Source organism: Etheostoma cragini, chromosome 24 (assembly GCF_013103735.1).
Source record: "Etheostoma cragini isolate CJK2018 chromosome 24, CSU_Ecrag_1.0, whole genome shotgun sequence".
NCBI lineage: Eukaryota > Metazoa > Chordata > Actinopteri > Perciformes > Percidae > Etheostoma > Etheostoma cragini.
The window spans coordinates 846,257-861,150 of record NC_048430.1 but is presented as its reverse complement, the minus strand read 5'-3'; the positions used below and the strand labels follow the sequence as shown (position 1 = coordinate 861,150).

Here is a 14,894-nt window from a genome sequence, read left to right as displayed (position 1 = left end):
GCTCAGATCAGGGTTACAGATAATGATCATCTTCATGATCAATTAACCTGCAGGCTATTGTCTTCATTAATGGATTCATTGAAGTGTCAGAAAACTGTCAAAAGATGTCCTCAAATGTCTCATTTTGTCCATCAAACTGTCCAAAACCCAAATGTATTTAGTTTACTGTCACAGAAGGCAACAAAACCAGTCATTTTTCATATTTCAGAGTTTGTTAATGGTAAGTTTGCCATAAAAAATAATTTTAACCAATAATTAAATGGCCACAATTGTGTTGTTGTCATTAGAGCTTTATGATGCCACAGCCATGACTTCTTGTGCATGATATGATGCATTCAGGAGAACTTCTCTATTTAAAACTTAAAGACCATGTTCATCAGTCTGAAGATGGCTCAGACGTGTTGCAGTATCTATAGCATCTGCACACAGAAACCCAGTGGTACCTGTATGTTATGAGCAAAAATACTTTGATTAAATCCTTTCCAGTACACCTCATGTTCACCTCAGCCGAGTTTCCACCGTGGAAACCAGACAAGTATGCTGTCGAGTGAGTGGAGGGCTCTCGCGTCGGCCGGGGCGTTCTTGTTGGATTTAATGATGAAAATCAGCGAGCCAAGACGGGGAATTAACTCAGGCAGATTACCAGCAGATTCTTTCATTTTCAGACGCTGAGGTCGAGCTGAGTCAAAGGTTTTAGATCGAAATCTTGTTTCTATTTTTTAAATAATATAAACAAACATTCCAGCAGGATACATTAAATGAAAAATAACAAGTAACTACAGCTGAAGAATAAACGTAGTAAAATATTCCCTCACAACTGTACTTCCTCCACTGAAACAGGGTAGCTACTGCAGTATTTACCCTGTAGTTTGTCTTTATCCTGACACCCTAAACTAGCCATCGCTGTCTGTTTACCTTTAAAAGGCCAACATTATTAAAAAAGTGAGATATTCATGTCTTTTATGATTATGAAGCAGCTTAAGATGCTATATAAATACTTTGAAAGTATAACCCAAAATACATGTATAATCCTGAAAATGAGCAGAATATGGGACCTTTAAACATGGTGCTGACTTTGTTCCTTCTTTTACTACAGAACCTGCGTTGGCAAAGAACAGCCAGGGCCCTGAAAAGTCCAGGCCTGTTACCTCCGGACTACATGACCTTTCTGACTTGCAATTGGCCAATAAGCTGGAAGTCAGCAATGGCACTGGATCATACGCAACCTCTGGAAGGGAGACGAAAGTTCAAAAATGCTTTATTTGTGTAGTGGGAATGACCTGTGCCTCCTGCGTGGGCAACATTGAGAGGAACCTGCGCAAACACAAGGGTAAAGCCAGCTCAGGTGCTACACAACATGTTAGCTTAGCATAATGTAATGGCAGTGTTTCACTTTGAGGGGCGGGGCTAGAAGGGGGGTACTGAAATAGGATTTAGTTTTAGTCCAGTTTATTAGTTTGTTATATCGTGGACAGTCACCTTTAATTTACAGTATAATATAATTTAGTCCACTATGGCTAATTTCCAGCTGTAGTCCCCGGCCAGGCCCCCCCCTCCATCCCATTTTAAAGCAGATGTTCTATGCTGTATTCTGATAAACTCCTTCCCTGTGCCACCCAACTTTAAAAAATCCTGAAATTGCCCCTGACTTTGACTTCTAGGGATCGTCACGGTGTTGGTGTCCCTCATGGCTGGAAAGGCGGAGGTGAAATATGATTCAGAAATCTTGAGCGCCGCCGCTGTAACTCAGCTCGTAGAGGACTTGGGCTTCGGCGCCAGGCTGATAGAGGACAATGCAGTAACACATGGGAAACTGGACCTCACTGTACGTCACTGGAGAAGCATACAATGCATTTAAAATCTGAAGAAAATACACATTATCTTACTCAAAACGCCACAAAAAAGTCCTGTATTTCCACCATTTTTCCCTCGTAGATAACAGGCATGACGTGTGCATCATGTGTGCACAACATTGAGTCCAAGCTCACCTCAACCAAAGGGATACTCGGGGCCTCCGTCGCCCTGGCAACCAAAAAAGCCCAGATCACGTTTGACCCAGAAGTGCTCGGAGCTCGAGATATCATCAAGATCATTCAGGTGACGATCACTTACATTTTACATTGTATTTCAAACCTCCTCCCCACCTCCCATGTTGACATGTTGACATGACAGGTTCTGGTTCATGTTTCTCATCCCAGAGTCTTGGTTTCGAGGCCAGTCTGGTGACGGCGGGCTTCAAAAACAACCTCGATCACGCGGAAGAAATTCAACAGCAAGTATCTGGTTTAAGATTATCAGAATAACTTCACTGTGTTTTTGTGCGTTCTATAAAATATGACCTTTTCTTTTTAACCTTTCCTGGTCAGACTTTTCCAGTCTTTTAATAGCCAATTTTAAGAAGTGTGCCTTGTTTCCATGGTGTGTTGGCCATAGAGCGTTGTTAATAACAGCTCTATGATGATTAATGTAGCAGAGGATAGGTTTGTACCCATGAATGTCTGGTTTAAGGACCCCGAATGATTCTACTAAAGAGCAAACCACCCCAGATGGGAATCAAACCCACAATCCCTGGCTTAGGAGGCCAGTGCCTTATCCATTAGGCCACTGGGGCTATACATGCAAATGGAAATTAATAAAATTTGTGCAAAGTTAGCAGATAATAAACAAGATAAGGTGTCTTCTTTCCGGGGTTTGACACATGTCTGATACCTCTCCAGGTGGAAGAACTCCTTTCTGTTCAGCCTTGTTTTCGGCTTGCCCGCCATGGGCCTCATGATCTACATGATGGTGATGGACAGTCAGCACCAGGAACACGGAGGCTCCATGCCCGAGGAGCAGAACCTGCTGCCTGGCCTCTCCCTCCTCAACCTGGCCTTCTTCCTGCTCTGCACACCTGTGCAGGTAAGGGAACAAGTCTGGGGCGGGGACCTTTGTAGAGCTTTATATTGTAATTGTTAGGTGTTTCCTTCCTGTAAGACTGGGGAAGTGATTGGTTCCTTTATGCATCCGTAAAGTATGAGACCTTTAATCAAATATAAATAAATTCATAGCATTCATAGCAAGAATGTTCATCTATGTTATTTTTGGGCAATTTGGTTGTAAGAAACTCATATTTCTGATAGAAAAAACTTCGACAAAGGGTCATATTTGATCCCAAGACAACACAAGGGTTAAGTAAATCAAGTAAATGGATATTTTAAAGCATGTCTTGACCACTGGATAGCATTTGGCTCAAACTGGGGTTAAAAGCATGGTAAGAACTCTTATTAATGAAAGTGCCATACTTTCATCGTTTGCTTGCGGCAACATAGACTAATTTGAAGGAAAGGAAAACCAGAGATTTAGTCATTTAATCTGCTTTTCTTCTCTTTAGATCTTCGGAGGCCGCTACTTCTACATCCAGGCTTACCGCTCGTTGAAACACCGCACGGCCAACATGGACGTGCTGATAGTGTTAGCCACCTCTATTGCCTACTTCTACTCCTGCGTGGTGCTTGTTGTCGCCATGGCGGAGCGAGCCAGCCAGAGCCCCGTCACCTTTTTTGACACCCCACCCATGCTGTTTCTGTTCATCGCGCTGGGACGATGGCTGGAACACGTTGCAAAGGTTCAAATAAAATCACATATGCTTGCACTGTGCTTTTGAAATTGACACAAGTGTGTCATACTGTTGCTGTTTAAACATTGGAACTATAAAACTAGAGTTTCTTTAAGAAAAGCTCTAACATTTTTTGTAGGATGTGCAGTAGTTCCTTCATGTCATGATGAATTTCCAATCTCCAAATTTCACTATTATATGTTTTTTAAATCTATTAATATGTGCCAAAACAATGCACACAGCACCTTTAAATTAATCTGTAACCATGAGACCAGACCCTGTTTTTAATATGTTTGTTTTTTCTGCATTGTTAGAGTAAAACCTCAGAGGCTTTGGCCAAATTAATGTCACTTCAAGCCACCGACGCCACTGTGGTCACTTTGGGACGGGACCACGCCATCATCAGGTAGTCCAAAAGCCTTTTATGTCAATGACAAATACGGCTGTCTGTTGTTTAAAAGCTTTCCGTACCAATACCAAAACCGTGATTTCGATACCGGTTCCTAAACAATACAAAATAAATTACAACAATACACAATTTTTCAGCTCCTCTCTGTGTAACGTAGAGTTTTTCCTGCACGTCTCTGCGATGTGTAACATTAGACAGCCAATCACAGACAGTATAAGATCTTGGTAGAAGCATGCTGAATGCTTATTGGCTCACTGGGCTGGTGAGATTTACTCCTTAGGTATTGGAATTTGGTGCTGAATGACGGGATACTTGAGACTTTAAAGGCAATTCGGTCTGTGGCTAAAAAGTATTAAATTCAGTACCCAGCCCTAATTACATATGAATATACTAGATGTGAGATGGGTAACTGTAGGTGCATTTGCATGCTTCAGTGAGGAGCAGGTGGTGGTGGAGCTGGTGCAGCGGGGCGACATCGTGAAAGTGGCCCCGGGAGGAAGGTTCCCCGTTGATGGGCGCGTGATTGAGGGCAGCTCCATGGCAGACGAGTCCTTGATCACAGGTACGAGGATGGGAATGGACCCGGTTCATAGCTGAGGATGGAGGACGTACATTTCTACATTGCTGCCTGATTAATTTAGTTTAATTCAGGATTCAGGAGTCTCTTAAGGGACAGTTGACATGTTTATTATAGTAAAAGCAATCCACTTTAGCAGGCTATTAGCCCTTGACACAGTTTTTACAATCTTTCAACTTGAATTAGTGTTAGCATCAGCTTCCTGGTGGTTACTTACGTCAAATTGTGTCAACACTGCAGCAAATTCACAAACGTCGGCTCTCTGATTGATAGTGGTTGCTTTTGGATGTAAAAGCAGTCATTGCATTTAGAAAAGTTATAAATAAACTTCCCATTGATAGTATTTTTAATGGATGCTTCAGGCACCATTTACCTCCAAGTCATTAAGGACATAAAATATGACTTTATCGCCTTAGAAATTAAAATAAAAACCAACAAATAAAATAATTTAGCACATTTGGTTATTCTATTTTAGGAAGGACCTTTAAATAAAACCTTTGTGTATCAGGTGAGCCGATGCCCGTCAGTAAGAAGGTGGGCAGCTTGGTGATAGCCGGCTCCATCAACGCTCACGGGGCTCTGCTGGTGGAGGCCACGCACGTCGGAGCGGACACAACGCTGTCTCAGATTGTTAAACTGGTTGAAGAAGCCCAAACCTCCAAGGTAAGAGGAAGTTTAAACGTTCAAATGGTCACAATTTCACAAAAAAAACACAGCTAAAGGAATAATGTGTTGCATCAAAAATTCTTGATCTGGGACTTTGAATGTTATTAAAAGAAATACAAGTGATGGACAGTGTGCAAGATTCCTTGTTTTCTTTCCAAGTCAACATTTTCACAAATAGTAACACAGTACTTACTGCTTCAACTAAAAAAGACATGTTCATGTTCATGTTAGTCCTCTAATATTTAATATATTCAGCAATGAAACACAGTTTTATTTTTTAAAGAAGAGAAACTATTTCTCAAACTTTAAAATGCAGTGTCAAATTTTCTAGAAATCACTGTCCACTTAAAATGATTTGAAAGAAAATTAGGAATTCACCTCTCTCTTTATAATCTACAGAATTAGTGAAGACGGATTTCGGATATCCTTTTCAAAAAATGACATGTGCACACATGCACGAATGCACGTTCGTTTCCATGTTCATTATTAACAGAAACACAGAATATGCACCAAGAGTTTGGTGACAGCATGTAGTCCCACAGAAGTACTTCCTGTGTACTCCCTGGTGTTCTGCTCAGGCTCCCATCCAGCAGTTTGCAGACAGGCTCAGCGGCTACTTCGTGCCCTTCATCGTCATCGTGTCTCTGCTGACGCTGGTGGCCTGGCTGGCCATCGGGTTTGTCGACTTTGATATTGTGAGGGAGAACTTCCCGGTAGGTGCGCTCACAAATGTTTTCACATGCAAACATAAGCGGCTTTAACAAAGATTCAAAAGTATATACGATATATTTTTTATATTACTGTAAGAACACATTCTTCTCCTCCCAGGGTTACAACGAGAACATCTCCAAGGCGGAAGTTATAGTTCGCTTTGCCTTCCAGGCGTCCATCACCGTTCTGTCCATCGCCTGCCCCTGCTCTCTGGGGCTGGCAACCCCGACAGCTGTCATGGTGGGCACAGGGGTCGGAGCCCAGAACGGGATCCTCATCAAAGGAGGCGAGCCGCTGGAGATGGCCCACAAGGCAATGCTCTTTACCTTCATCCTGCTCCTGCTCACTACTGTTATCTGCACTTTGATACTTACATTTTATCCCAATTCAGTATTTTTGATATTGAAACTATAGGACCGGACATTCTCAACTAACGTAGAATACTTAGAAAACTGTGAAGGTCGGATGCTGGATCCTGAAAGTGACTGAATCGGTACCACCATCAGTCCACTTATCACACAAAGATGATCAAAAGGAAGGTTAAGACATGAAATCATGACTCTGCTCCCTCCCCCAGATCAACGTGGTGATGTTTGATAAGACCGGTACGATCACAAACGGCGTACCACGGGTGACTCGTGTGTTGGTGCTGTGGGAAATCGCCCGTATGCCCTTGAGGAAGATCCTGGCGCTGGTGGGCACAGCGGAGGCCAGCAGCGAGCACCCGCTGGGCATGGCGGTCACCAAACACTGCAAAGAGGTGAGAGAAAGGCCTCTTTGTGTCAGTATTGGGTTTACAGCTAAATTTCCAAGTCCTCTTAACAAGTGTGTGTTTATACGCTCTGTAAAGCTTTGATAACGGTCGTAACATTTGATATTCTGGCTGTGCGTGTAACAGGAGCTGGGCTGTGACTTGCTGGGCTCCTGCCGGGACTTCCAAGCCGTGCCCGGGTGTGGGATCAGCTGCCGGGTTTCCAACGTGGAACATCTGCTGCAGCAGCAGAGCCAAGAGAGCTTCCTGTTGACGGGAGCAACCACCGACGAAAGCAGCCTGCTCTCTGGCGCCGAGGCCACGCCTGCAGGTCTGGTGGCTTTCAGTGTCTGGGGAAACACTCTGGATTATATGTTTCATATTTTGATTATTGTGCAAGCTCGCAAAGTTGTTGTGTTAATTTAATCAATTTCTACTTAACCCTTGTGTTGTCTTTCCGTGTTTTTCTAGGTCAAAATTGAAACTTTTTTTTTTGGTCGTCTTGTTCAAAATCCTCTCTTCTCCCCCTGATCTTTGTCGATTTTTTTCTGCACCTTTTGACGTTTTTGTGTCCCCCCCTTTCCACATTTTTGAAGCTTTTTTGGACATTTTAGTCACTTTAATCAAAGTCACTTAGTCAAAAAAGTTTTTGGAATGCTATTAAATTGAATAAAACATCCAAAAGACACTTTTCTGATAAAGATTTTCTTTTCAAAACGGGTCAAATTTGACCCAAAGACAACAGAAGGGTTAATTTAAATGATGTTTTTTCTGCGGAGAGTACATGAGCCTAAACCGTGGCACAGAGCAGGTCGGTTAGCTACAATAACACCAAGGTCATATATTCAATCCCCATACTGGGCACTCTTTAGATACTGGTTTCTGATTCCCATTTAGGGAGACCTAGTGTGTTTGACCTGGGCTGGTTTGAACAGTCTGATTGTTTGGCCTGTGGTACTGCAGCTTGTAGCTGACTTCAGAACCATTGTACCCCAAATCCCCTGCAGAGGGCTCCCTGTATAATACTGAATCACTTTGTACTTCTACTTCAGAGAAAAACATTGCACTACAAGGCTTATATTTTCCTGGTGGATAGGTTTACTGGTTACGCTGCACATTCAGATTTAACTACAGTACGTGTCACATGTGGTATTCAAAGGTCAAAGGTCTCATGGAAGACGTCCTTCTTGTCAACCACAGGTTACAGCTATTAATTAAATAATTTAGCCCTGGCACTTCAACACAGTGTGCTTCAAATTTCCCTTAACTCACAGACATCTGGTTATATTTGTACATTATTTCTTTGCTTTCAGCAGAGCCTGTGTCCTACTCTGTCCTGATTGGGAACAGAGAGTGGATGAGGAGGAACGGACACCACATCGGAGCCGACGTCGATGCCGCCATGTCCAGCCACGAGACCAAAGGACAGACTGCTATCCTGGTGGCTATAGACGGTGAGGATAAAACCTGCAAACTGGAACAACAGCACTGACATTTCCTTTCCTCCCTTATCTCGCACTCGTGGTTTGCTGTGTGTGTGTGTGTGTGTGTGTGTGTGTGTGTGTGTGTGTGTGTTCTCTGTAGGTGTGCTGTGTGCCATGTTAGCCATCGCAGACACAGTGAAGCCAGAGTCAGCGTTAGCAGTGTTTACGCTCAAAAGCATGGGCATCGACGTGGTCATGATAACAGGAGATAACAGGCGCACCGCTAAAGCCATCGCTGCACAGGTAGAACACATTCATACAGGGGTGAAAAAAAAAGACTCCTGAAAATAGGAAATGTAATCAAATTACATTGTTTGATCACAGGTGGGGATCAGAAAGGTGTTTGCAGAGGTGCTGCCTTCACACAAGGTGGCAAAAGTGCAAGATCTGCAGGAGCAAGGCCGGCGAGTGGCCATGGTGGGCGACGGCGTCAACGACTCGCCGGCCCTCGCTCGGGCCGACGTCGGCATCGCCATCGGCACCGGCACCGACGTGGCCATCGAGGCGGCCGACATCGTCCTCATCCGAGTAGGTGACACGCTGTGTGGAGATCCAGCAACACGTTTAAACACTCACCCCAAATAGTCGAACATTCGATGCTTCGATTGAAAGAGCTTGACGCCGCTATGTCTTTACAATGCTCGCTCTCTTCAGTCACTCTCTAGGTCGCTCGACCATATACTGTGCTTGCGTGAGGTCATTGAGCTGCTAGTTCAAATCGTTGCGTCTTTTCCCTGCGACGTTCTGCGCGATCACGGAAGGCTTGTATCATGTGGACTTGCCGACAGAGTTGTCATTACCTAGAATTCCTCATGGGGGGGAGACAGAAACTACATAGTATAGCTTTGAAGTGGCTAAATAAATCCAGATTTCACTTTTATTTTCCATTAACCGTGACCGACGGTCGACTCCAGCCCCATGAGTCATGATTTGACGGTCGGTCGACGAAAGGCAAGACTTAATAATTCTGATTTGACTATGAACAGTCTTAGTCGGGGGCACCCCCAGATAAAACTGAAGGTTTTTACCCTCTGCAGAATGACCTGCTGGATGTGGTGGCCAGCGTTGAGCTGTCGAAGAAGACGGTGCGGAGGATTAGAACCAACTTTCTCTTTGCCCTAATCTACAACCTCGTAGGAATCCCCATCGCTGCAGGTGAGGACCGATGATACACCAGCTGTCACATGAGGGCAGGATCTTCCCTATCTGCTGAAGAAGAATCACAATAGAGAGACAGATGTTTTTTTATTGTTATCGGGCAACTCAACAGGTCTTAAACTAGACTGTACTCTTAATGTAGAGGACACTCATACAAGGAAATACAGAGATCTTAATATAATCCATACAGAGAGAGAGAGAGAGAGAGAGAGAGAGAGAGATGGAAGCATTCTCATTGGCAGTTGTGTGCATGCATTGCCTGTGCAAGAGAGAGAGAGGAGCTGCAGGAAGAGGTCTCACTCATTCTATAAATTCTGGGATTGTTTTTGCATCCGACCCACTGCAGTTTTAATTCTCGTGGAGGAATACATTTCTTTACTCTCTATTTTTGCTTAAAAGTCACATTAAAAGATGATTTATTAATGGTAACAGCCTCCAAACGTGTGTTGAGGAAGTTTTCTGTACAGCAGTAGAGGAGATGTTTTCAAGAGGAGAGCTTGTTTGGGAACATGCCTAATCTCAGCAAAACAATTAATCTTAACACTCAGACAAGTTGGAGCCGTTTCCACGTCTTTTCTGCATCTGTCCCCCATGTCCCAGAGTCTCTAGAGGTCGTTTATCTTAGCTGGGAAAGACAACCTGGTGTCATTTGGTCACGTACAGTAAGAAAATGTCCCAGCTCTGAACTCTTTATCGATAAACATAACTCTGGACATCTGTATCTTTCAGACTTCAGGGCACCAGCCTTCAGCAGGTTGAACCCACAAGAGCTACTGATAATTAAGAAAAAAGATTGTATGGGAGATACAACCAATTGTTTCATAGTGGCGTCTCGTGGTGTGAAAGACAAAATCAGATTGCAAACAACACGACTTGCAGCCCAAAGTTACACAAACTACAGCAGCATTGGCTGCTCCCCTGTGAGCTTTAAGTGTGTAATCGCTCAGTACCTAGTGTGTAAACCCACTGTTGCCCTCTCCCTGTGGTTGCAGGTGTGTTCATGCCTGTCGGCCTGGTGCTCCAACCCTGGATGGGCTCTGCTGCGATGGCTGCCTCCTCGGTTTCAGTGGTTCTGTCCTCTTTAATGCTGAGAATGTGAGTCCATTGAACCTTTAACCTGCCCAATTTAAGAAAAATGGATGGTGTGCTGTGTGTTGATATAAGTTATTAGTAGTCCGTTAATGATGTAAAGTCCCTAACTTGCTAATACTACAAGACACATAGAATATCCCCCCCAATTTCTGCCTGTATTCTTTCCTCCTTTTCAGTACTAACAGTGCATGTTTGGACTGGGAGGATTGCTTGGTATGTGGTATTGCTGCGTGTGGTGTTCTCCAGAACCCTTGTAGGCCTTCCCCAAAACTACTAGTTTTCATATGCACCTAGTATGCAACCACATGGCATAGCCTACTACTGATTTACTGTGTACTTCTTATTCAGAGGAAAACATTGTATCACATTTACCTGAAAGATAGTCTCCCATTGCCAGACCTTCCTCCACAACGCTGCCGAGGAGGGTCTTGCTAGTCCACACCGTCTCCCGGGATGGGGGGAAACGTGTTCTGGTTTATTGGCATTTCTTTAAACCAATCACAAGCGCCGGATGGAGCCACGGTGGAACGTCATGGATACAGACTACCTGACAGAGAAGCTGCAGATTGAGAATGTACTCACAAAAGATCGTTATTAAAATGTGGAGTAATAACAGACATTAGCCTCGTGGTCCACCCAGTCCGACCCGCTAGGACTGGGTTAACCATCTGAACCGGACCGAGTGTCTTACGGAGACAAACTCACACTGACAAAGACAGTGTGTGAGTGTGTGTGTTGCTTGACGGGGGGGGGGGCATCTTTTTCCGTTCATGAGATATTTTTAAGACAGATGCACAGACACACACACACACACACACACACACACACACACGCACACACACAGAGGTTCCCAGATTTATTAGAAGGATAAATTCCTCAAAATTGTATCCGACAAATGATAAATGCATTCCACTTTTTATTCCTATAACTTTTGATTGCCTCTCTTCATTAAAACTTTCATCATGTTTTCATCATCTCGAGGTGACTCTAATAACCATCTGTGTCCTCCAGGTATAAGAAAACCTCGGTGGAGCTGTACGAGGCGCGAGCGCTGGGCCATATGAGGAGTCTTCGGTCGTCCCAGATCAGCACACATCTGGGTCTGTACGGCCAGCGGCGCAGCCCCGCCCCCCCCGCCCGGGCTCGGGAGCAGCTGGGTCAAAGCACCCAGGGACTGTCCTCCATTAACTCGGTCCCGGATCACCGGACGGCAGGGGACCTTCATGTAATCTAAAAAAAGGGAAGAGGGACTTAGACGTCACACTGTTTCTGTTCTCGTGTTTACGAATTGAGCAAGGCTCTTTGTGCGTACTATTTCTGTGTATTTATGTAAATAGATAAGGCATATTCAAAAAGAGGCACATTCTCCTTTAGCTTATGAACACTAACGCACCGTTATCGTTAGATCTGAAGACACAGAGTCTACTATGGTCTATGACTTTCTTAGTAAATATGTCTAACCAATTCAGCTGCTGACACTTAAAGTGTAAAGGTATTACTGAAGTTGTCATTTCATGCATTTTTTCTATTTTCACGCCAGGCACATAAATCAAACTTGTAGTATGAAATGGTTTACTTGTATGTAACTGCTTTACAAATGTACTTTTACAATATTCATTAGTCAAGGTTAATCTACACGGTTTTGGAAAGAGAGGCTCAGGTTATAAATAACGCTGAGAGTTGATAGAGAAAAATCAACCCATCAGGAACATGTGTTTGTTTAACTCTAGCTAAGAGGAAAATTTAGTTTTTTTAGATTGTCAGTGTTAAACAAAGCTTTGTGTCTAAAGTACAGTTGTTAATTATAGAAGTGAAGAGGAAGAGGAAGAGGAAGAGGTGGAGGTGGAGGGCAGTCTTTCAAATGTATTTTGAGCCGTGGAGTGGAGATACTTAATGGAGTATATTAATCAAATGATTCATGGACTCACCAGAGAAGAATTAATCCATTTCACAACAGATATATAGGCTTTAGGGACATTAATATGACTACTGTCTTGCTCTCTGACCATAATAGACCTTTTTCCCAGCAGACATTTCAACATGTGAAAGCAGGAAATGCACAGGTGTGATTTGTGCTGTGCTTTTCCTGCAGCCATGTCTATAAATTATTTTTTCCTGTAATGCTGACCATAGACATTAGAAACTGCTGTTCACACACACACACACACACACACACACACACACACACACACACACGCACACACACACACACACGTCACTTTCAGGTTCCAGGTTCATTTCACCATGGAGGGTTTATGTGACAGTTTGCTTTGCTGTTTTTTATAGCCTATTATAATCATATTGAAATGCAGAGCTTTCTTGCCATGCTTTGATTGACCCTACACAACGTTTCACTAAGAGAGAAATATCATCAGAGCCACATGAACTGCTATTTCCTTTCATGGTGTTGCACTCCTTTTGTACGTGCAAAATGTGAAAGAATATAAAAAGAGAGTTTAAGAAAGAGAAGTTTAAAAAACCTTCCAGCTTTCACACCTCTGAAATGACTGCGCTGAGTGGACATCATAGTGGGAGTTTGGGGAAGTTACAGAGGAGGAGGTTTCCGAGATCTGATACCACAGCGACCGCTGTAATCTAGACCAGTTTGTCGAGCCGTGCCCTTGTTCTGCTTTGTCTCTGCATTGTAGAGGTCTTTGCACTTCTTTACCTCCCGGTGGCGTGTAATGTTGCTCCTCTTCTGCTATGGTGTTAAAAACAATCCCACGGGGATGCAGTGCCATGTATTGGATCACTGTTCTCTTCTTCTGTTTCTGTATTCTGGCGTCTTGTTGCTGATTTGACAAAGTTCAACAAGCCTTTCTGTTCGTGTTCGGGGGGTCGAAGAGTAAATGTGATATCCTATAGGGTGGATGACAGGGAATCAGCAGGCATGATCTTTCTGTTGCTATAATTTTAATCATGGGAGTGGATTTTCATCACAAATCTTTGCTTTATTCTAAATGAGCTAAATTGATGCTTATACATTTTATTTCAACTGCACAAAGTATTGAATGCATCAGTCTGATATTACCCAATCTTTTATCTCTGTTTCTGTGGAAACACATTTCATCTCAAGCTTAATAGGGTGCCAACATTTGTTTTACAGCATTATTGTATGAGCGCACAGCACCCCGGGGAGTCCTTTGCTTGCTCAGCTAAGGATCTGTCACTGGGCCAAGTTCTAGGCTGATACATTCATGCTGCCTGCAGCTGAGCACCTCTTTAGGATGCCAAAATAAATTCGGCCGGACACAGTCTGATGGTCAGAGACATTTGGAAATGCCCTCTGACAGACGATAAGAAGGTGTGAGCTTCACTTATTTATTTATTTATTTAGTTCTGAACACATTTTAGAGAAAAAAAACACCAAGTTGTCAAATATCTGGTGGTGCATGCCCTTGACTTTGTCAGCATGAGAATGCAAATCCCGTGACAGCCAGACAGGTCACAGAGGATCAAGTCGAGCTCCCATCTGAGCTGTAAGGAGGGCCAATTACAGCGCTGTACTGTACTGTAGGCTGGACTACATTTTCCCGAGGACACATAAAAACAAACTTCTTTCAGACTTGCCCTTTATTCTTTTCCTGAGTTTTACCTGCAGCCCTAAAGTAAAAGATTTGAATTGTTTACTTTGTTATAATGGTACTATCCAGAGGAGGGCAGTATGTTTTCCTGATTTATTGATTACAAAAAAGTTATTTTAATGACATACAGACCCCAGCAGTGGCCCAGTAATGTCAGTTCATTTAAACATACAGGATACACACTGCCGGGAGCTTGGGAACAACCCCTAGTGAAGATATTTTTTCTGGCTATTCAGCAAAAGACAAAGAGCAGTGGAGAAGGAAGAGATTAAGTGTTCTTACAAAAGCCCAGAGGGATTAAACATTTCCCTCTGCAAAGATACACTTAGCTGGGATATAGTGTTTTTTCTTTCACAGATATAAACAAGGTCTTTGCTCCGCCCGGTTGGAGGCCTGCAGCAGCTTCTGGTCGACCTGGTTATCATGGGTCACTTAAGGCACTGACTGGTTCAGTCTGCATCTTCTTTGTGTTGAATATTAATGCCAATGGCGATGTGCTTCAAAAAACTACACAGTAAACTCTGCCAGACCTTCCTCCACAGCGCTGCATAGGAGGGTCTGGCTACTTGGCACAGTATTCTGGGATGGGAGGAAGACGTGCTCTGGCTTAATGTCATTTCTTTAAACCAATCACAATCGTAATGGACGGTGCTAAGCGCCAGACGGAGTCACGGTGCCGCTGCAACATAGTCTCGGGAAGGAACTTGTTTTGGTGGAACATGTGTACGATGAAAAGTTGTTTTAATCGTTAACAGAAAACTCAGATTGGACAGATAGTCTAGCTAACTGTCTGGATTTACCCTGCAGAGATCTGAGGACCAGGTAACCCTAGTCCTCAGATTGGACAGATAGTCTAGCTAGCTG

The 14,894-nt window shown here is 43.5% G+C and overlaps 1 protein-coding gene and 1 non-coding gene across 2 annotated transcripts in view; one reads left to right on the top strand and one right to left on the bottom strand.

Annotated features, from left to right (window-relative positions):
* atp7b (ATPase copper transporting beta) overlaps positions 1-12,091 on the top strand; it is an 18,283-nt gene extending 6,192 nt beyond the window's left edge. Inside the window, exons 3-21 of the mRNA XM_034864395.1 lie at positions 1,097-1,330; positions 1,662-1,825; positions 1,936-2,097; positions 2,199-2,272; positions 2,718-2,901; positions 3,374-3,607; positions 3,913-4,004; positions 4,442-4,569; positions 5,093-5,247; positions 5,829-5,963; positions 6,079-6,273; positions 6,539-6,721; positions 6,860-7,043; positions 8,026-8,166; positions 8,297-8,439; positions 8,521-8,724; positions 9,234-9,351; positions 10,347-10,449; positions 11,458-12,091. Of these exons, the coding sequence (XP_034720286.1) occupies positions 1,097-1,330; positions 1,662-1,825; positions 1,936-2,097; positions 2,199-2,272; positions 2,718-2,901; positions 3,374-3,607; positions 3,913-4,004; positions 4,442-4,569; positions 5,093-5,247; positions 5,829-5,963; positions 6,079-6,273; positions 6,539-6,721; positions 6,860-7,043; positions 8,026-8,166; positions 8,297-8,439; positions 8,521-8,724; positions 9,234-9,351; positions 10,347-10,449; positions 11,458-11,680 (3,056 nt within the window). The 3' untranslated portion in view covers positions 11,681-12,091. The remainder of the gene's footprint in view (positions 1-1,096; positions 1,331-1,661; positions 1,826-1,935; positions 2,098-2,198; positions 2,273-2,717; positions 2,902-3,373; positions 3,608-3,912; positions 4,005-4,441; positions 4,570-5,092; positions 5,248-5,828; positions 5,964-6,078; positions 6,274-6,538; positions 6,722-6,859; positions 7,044-8,025; positions 8,167-8,296; positions 8,440-8,520; positions 8,725-9,233; positions 9,352-10,346; positions 10,450-11,457) is intronic.
* Positions 2,539-2,611, bottom strand: trnar-ccu. Its single transcript has one exon. It is a non-coding gene; the product is annotated as a tRNA-Arg (tRNA).
* Positions 12,092-14,894: the final 2,803 nt, after the last annotated feature.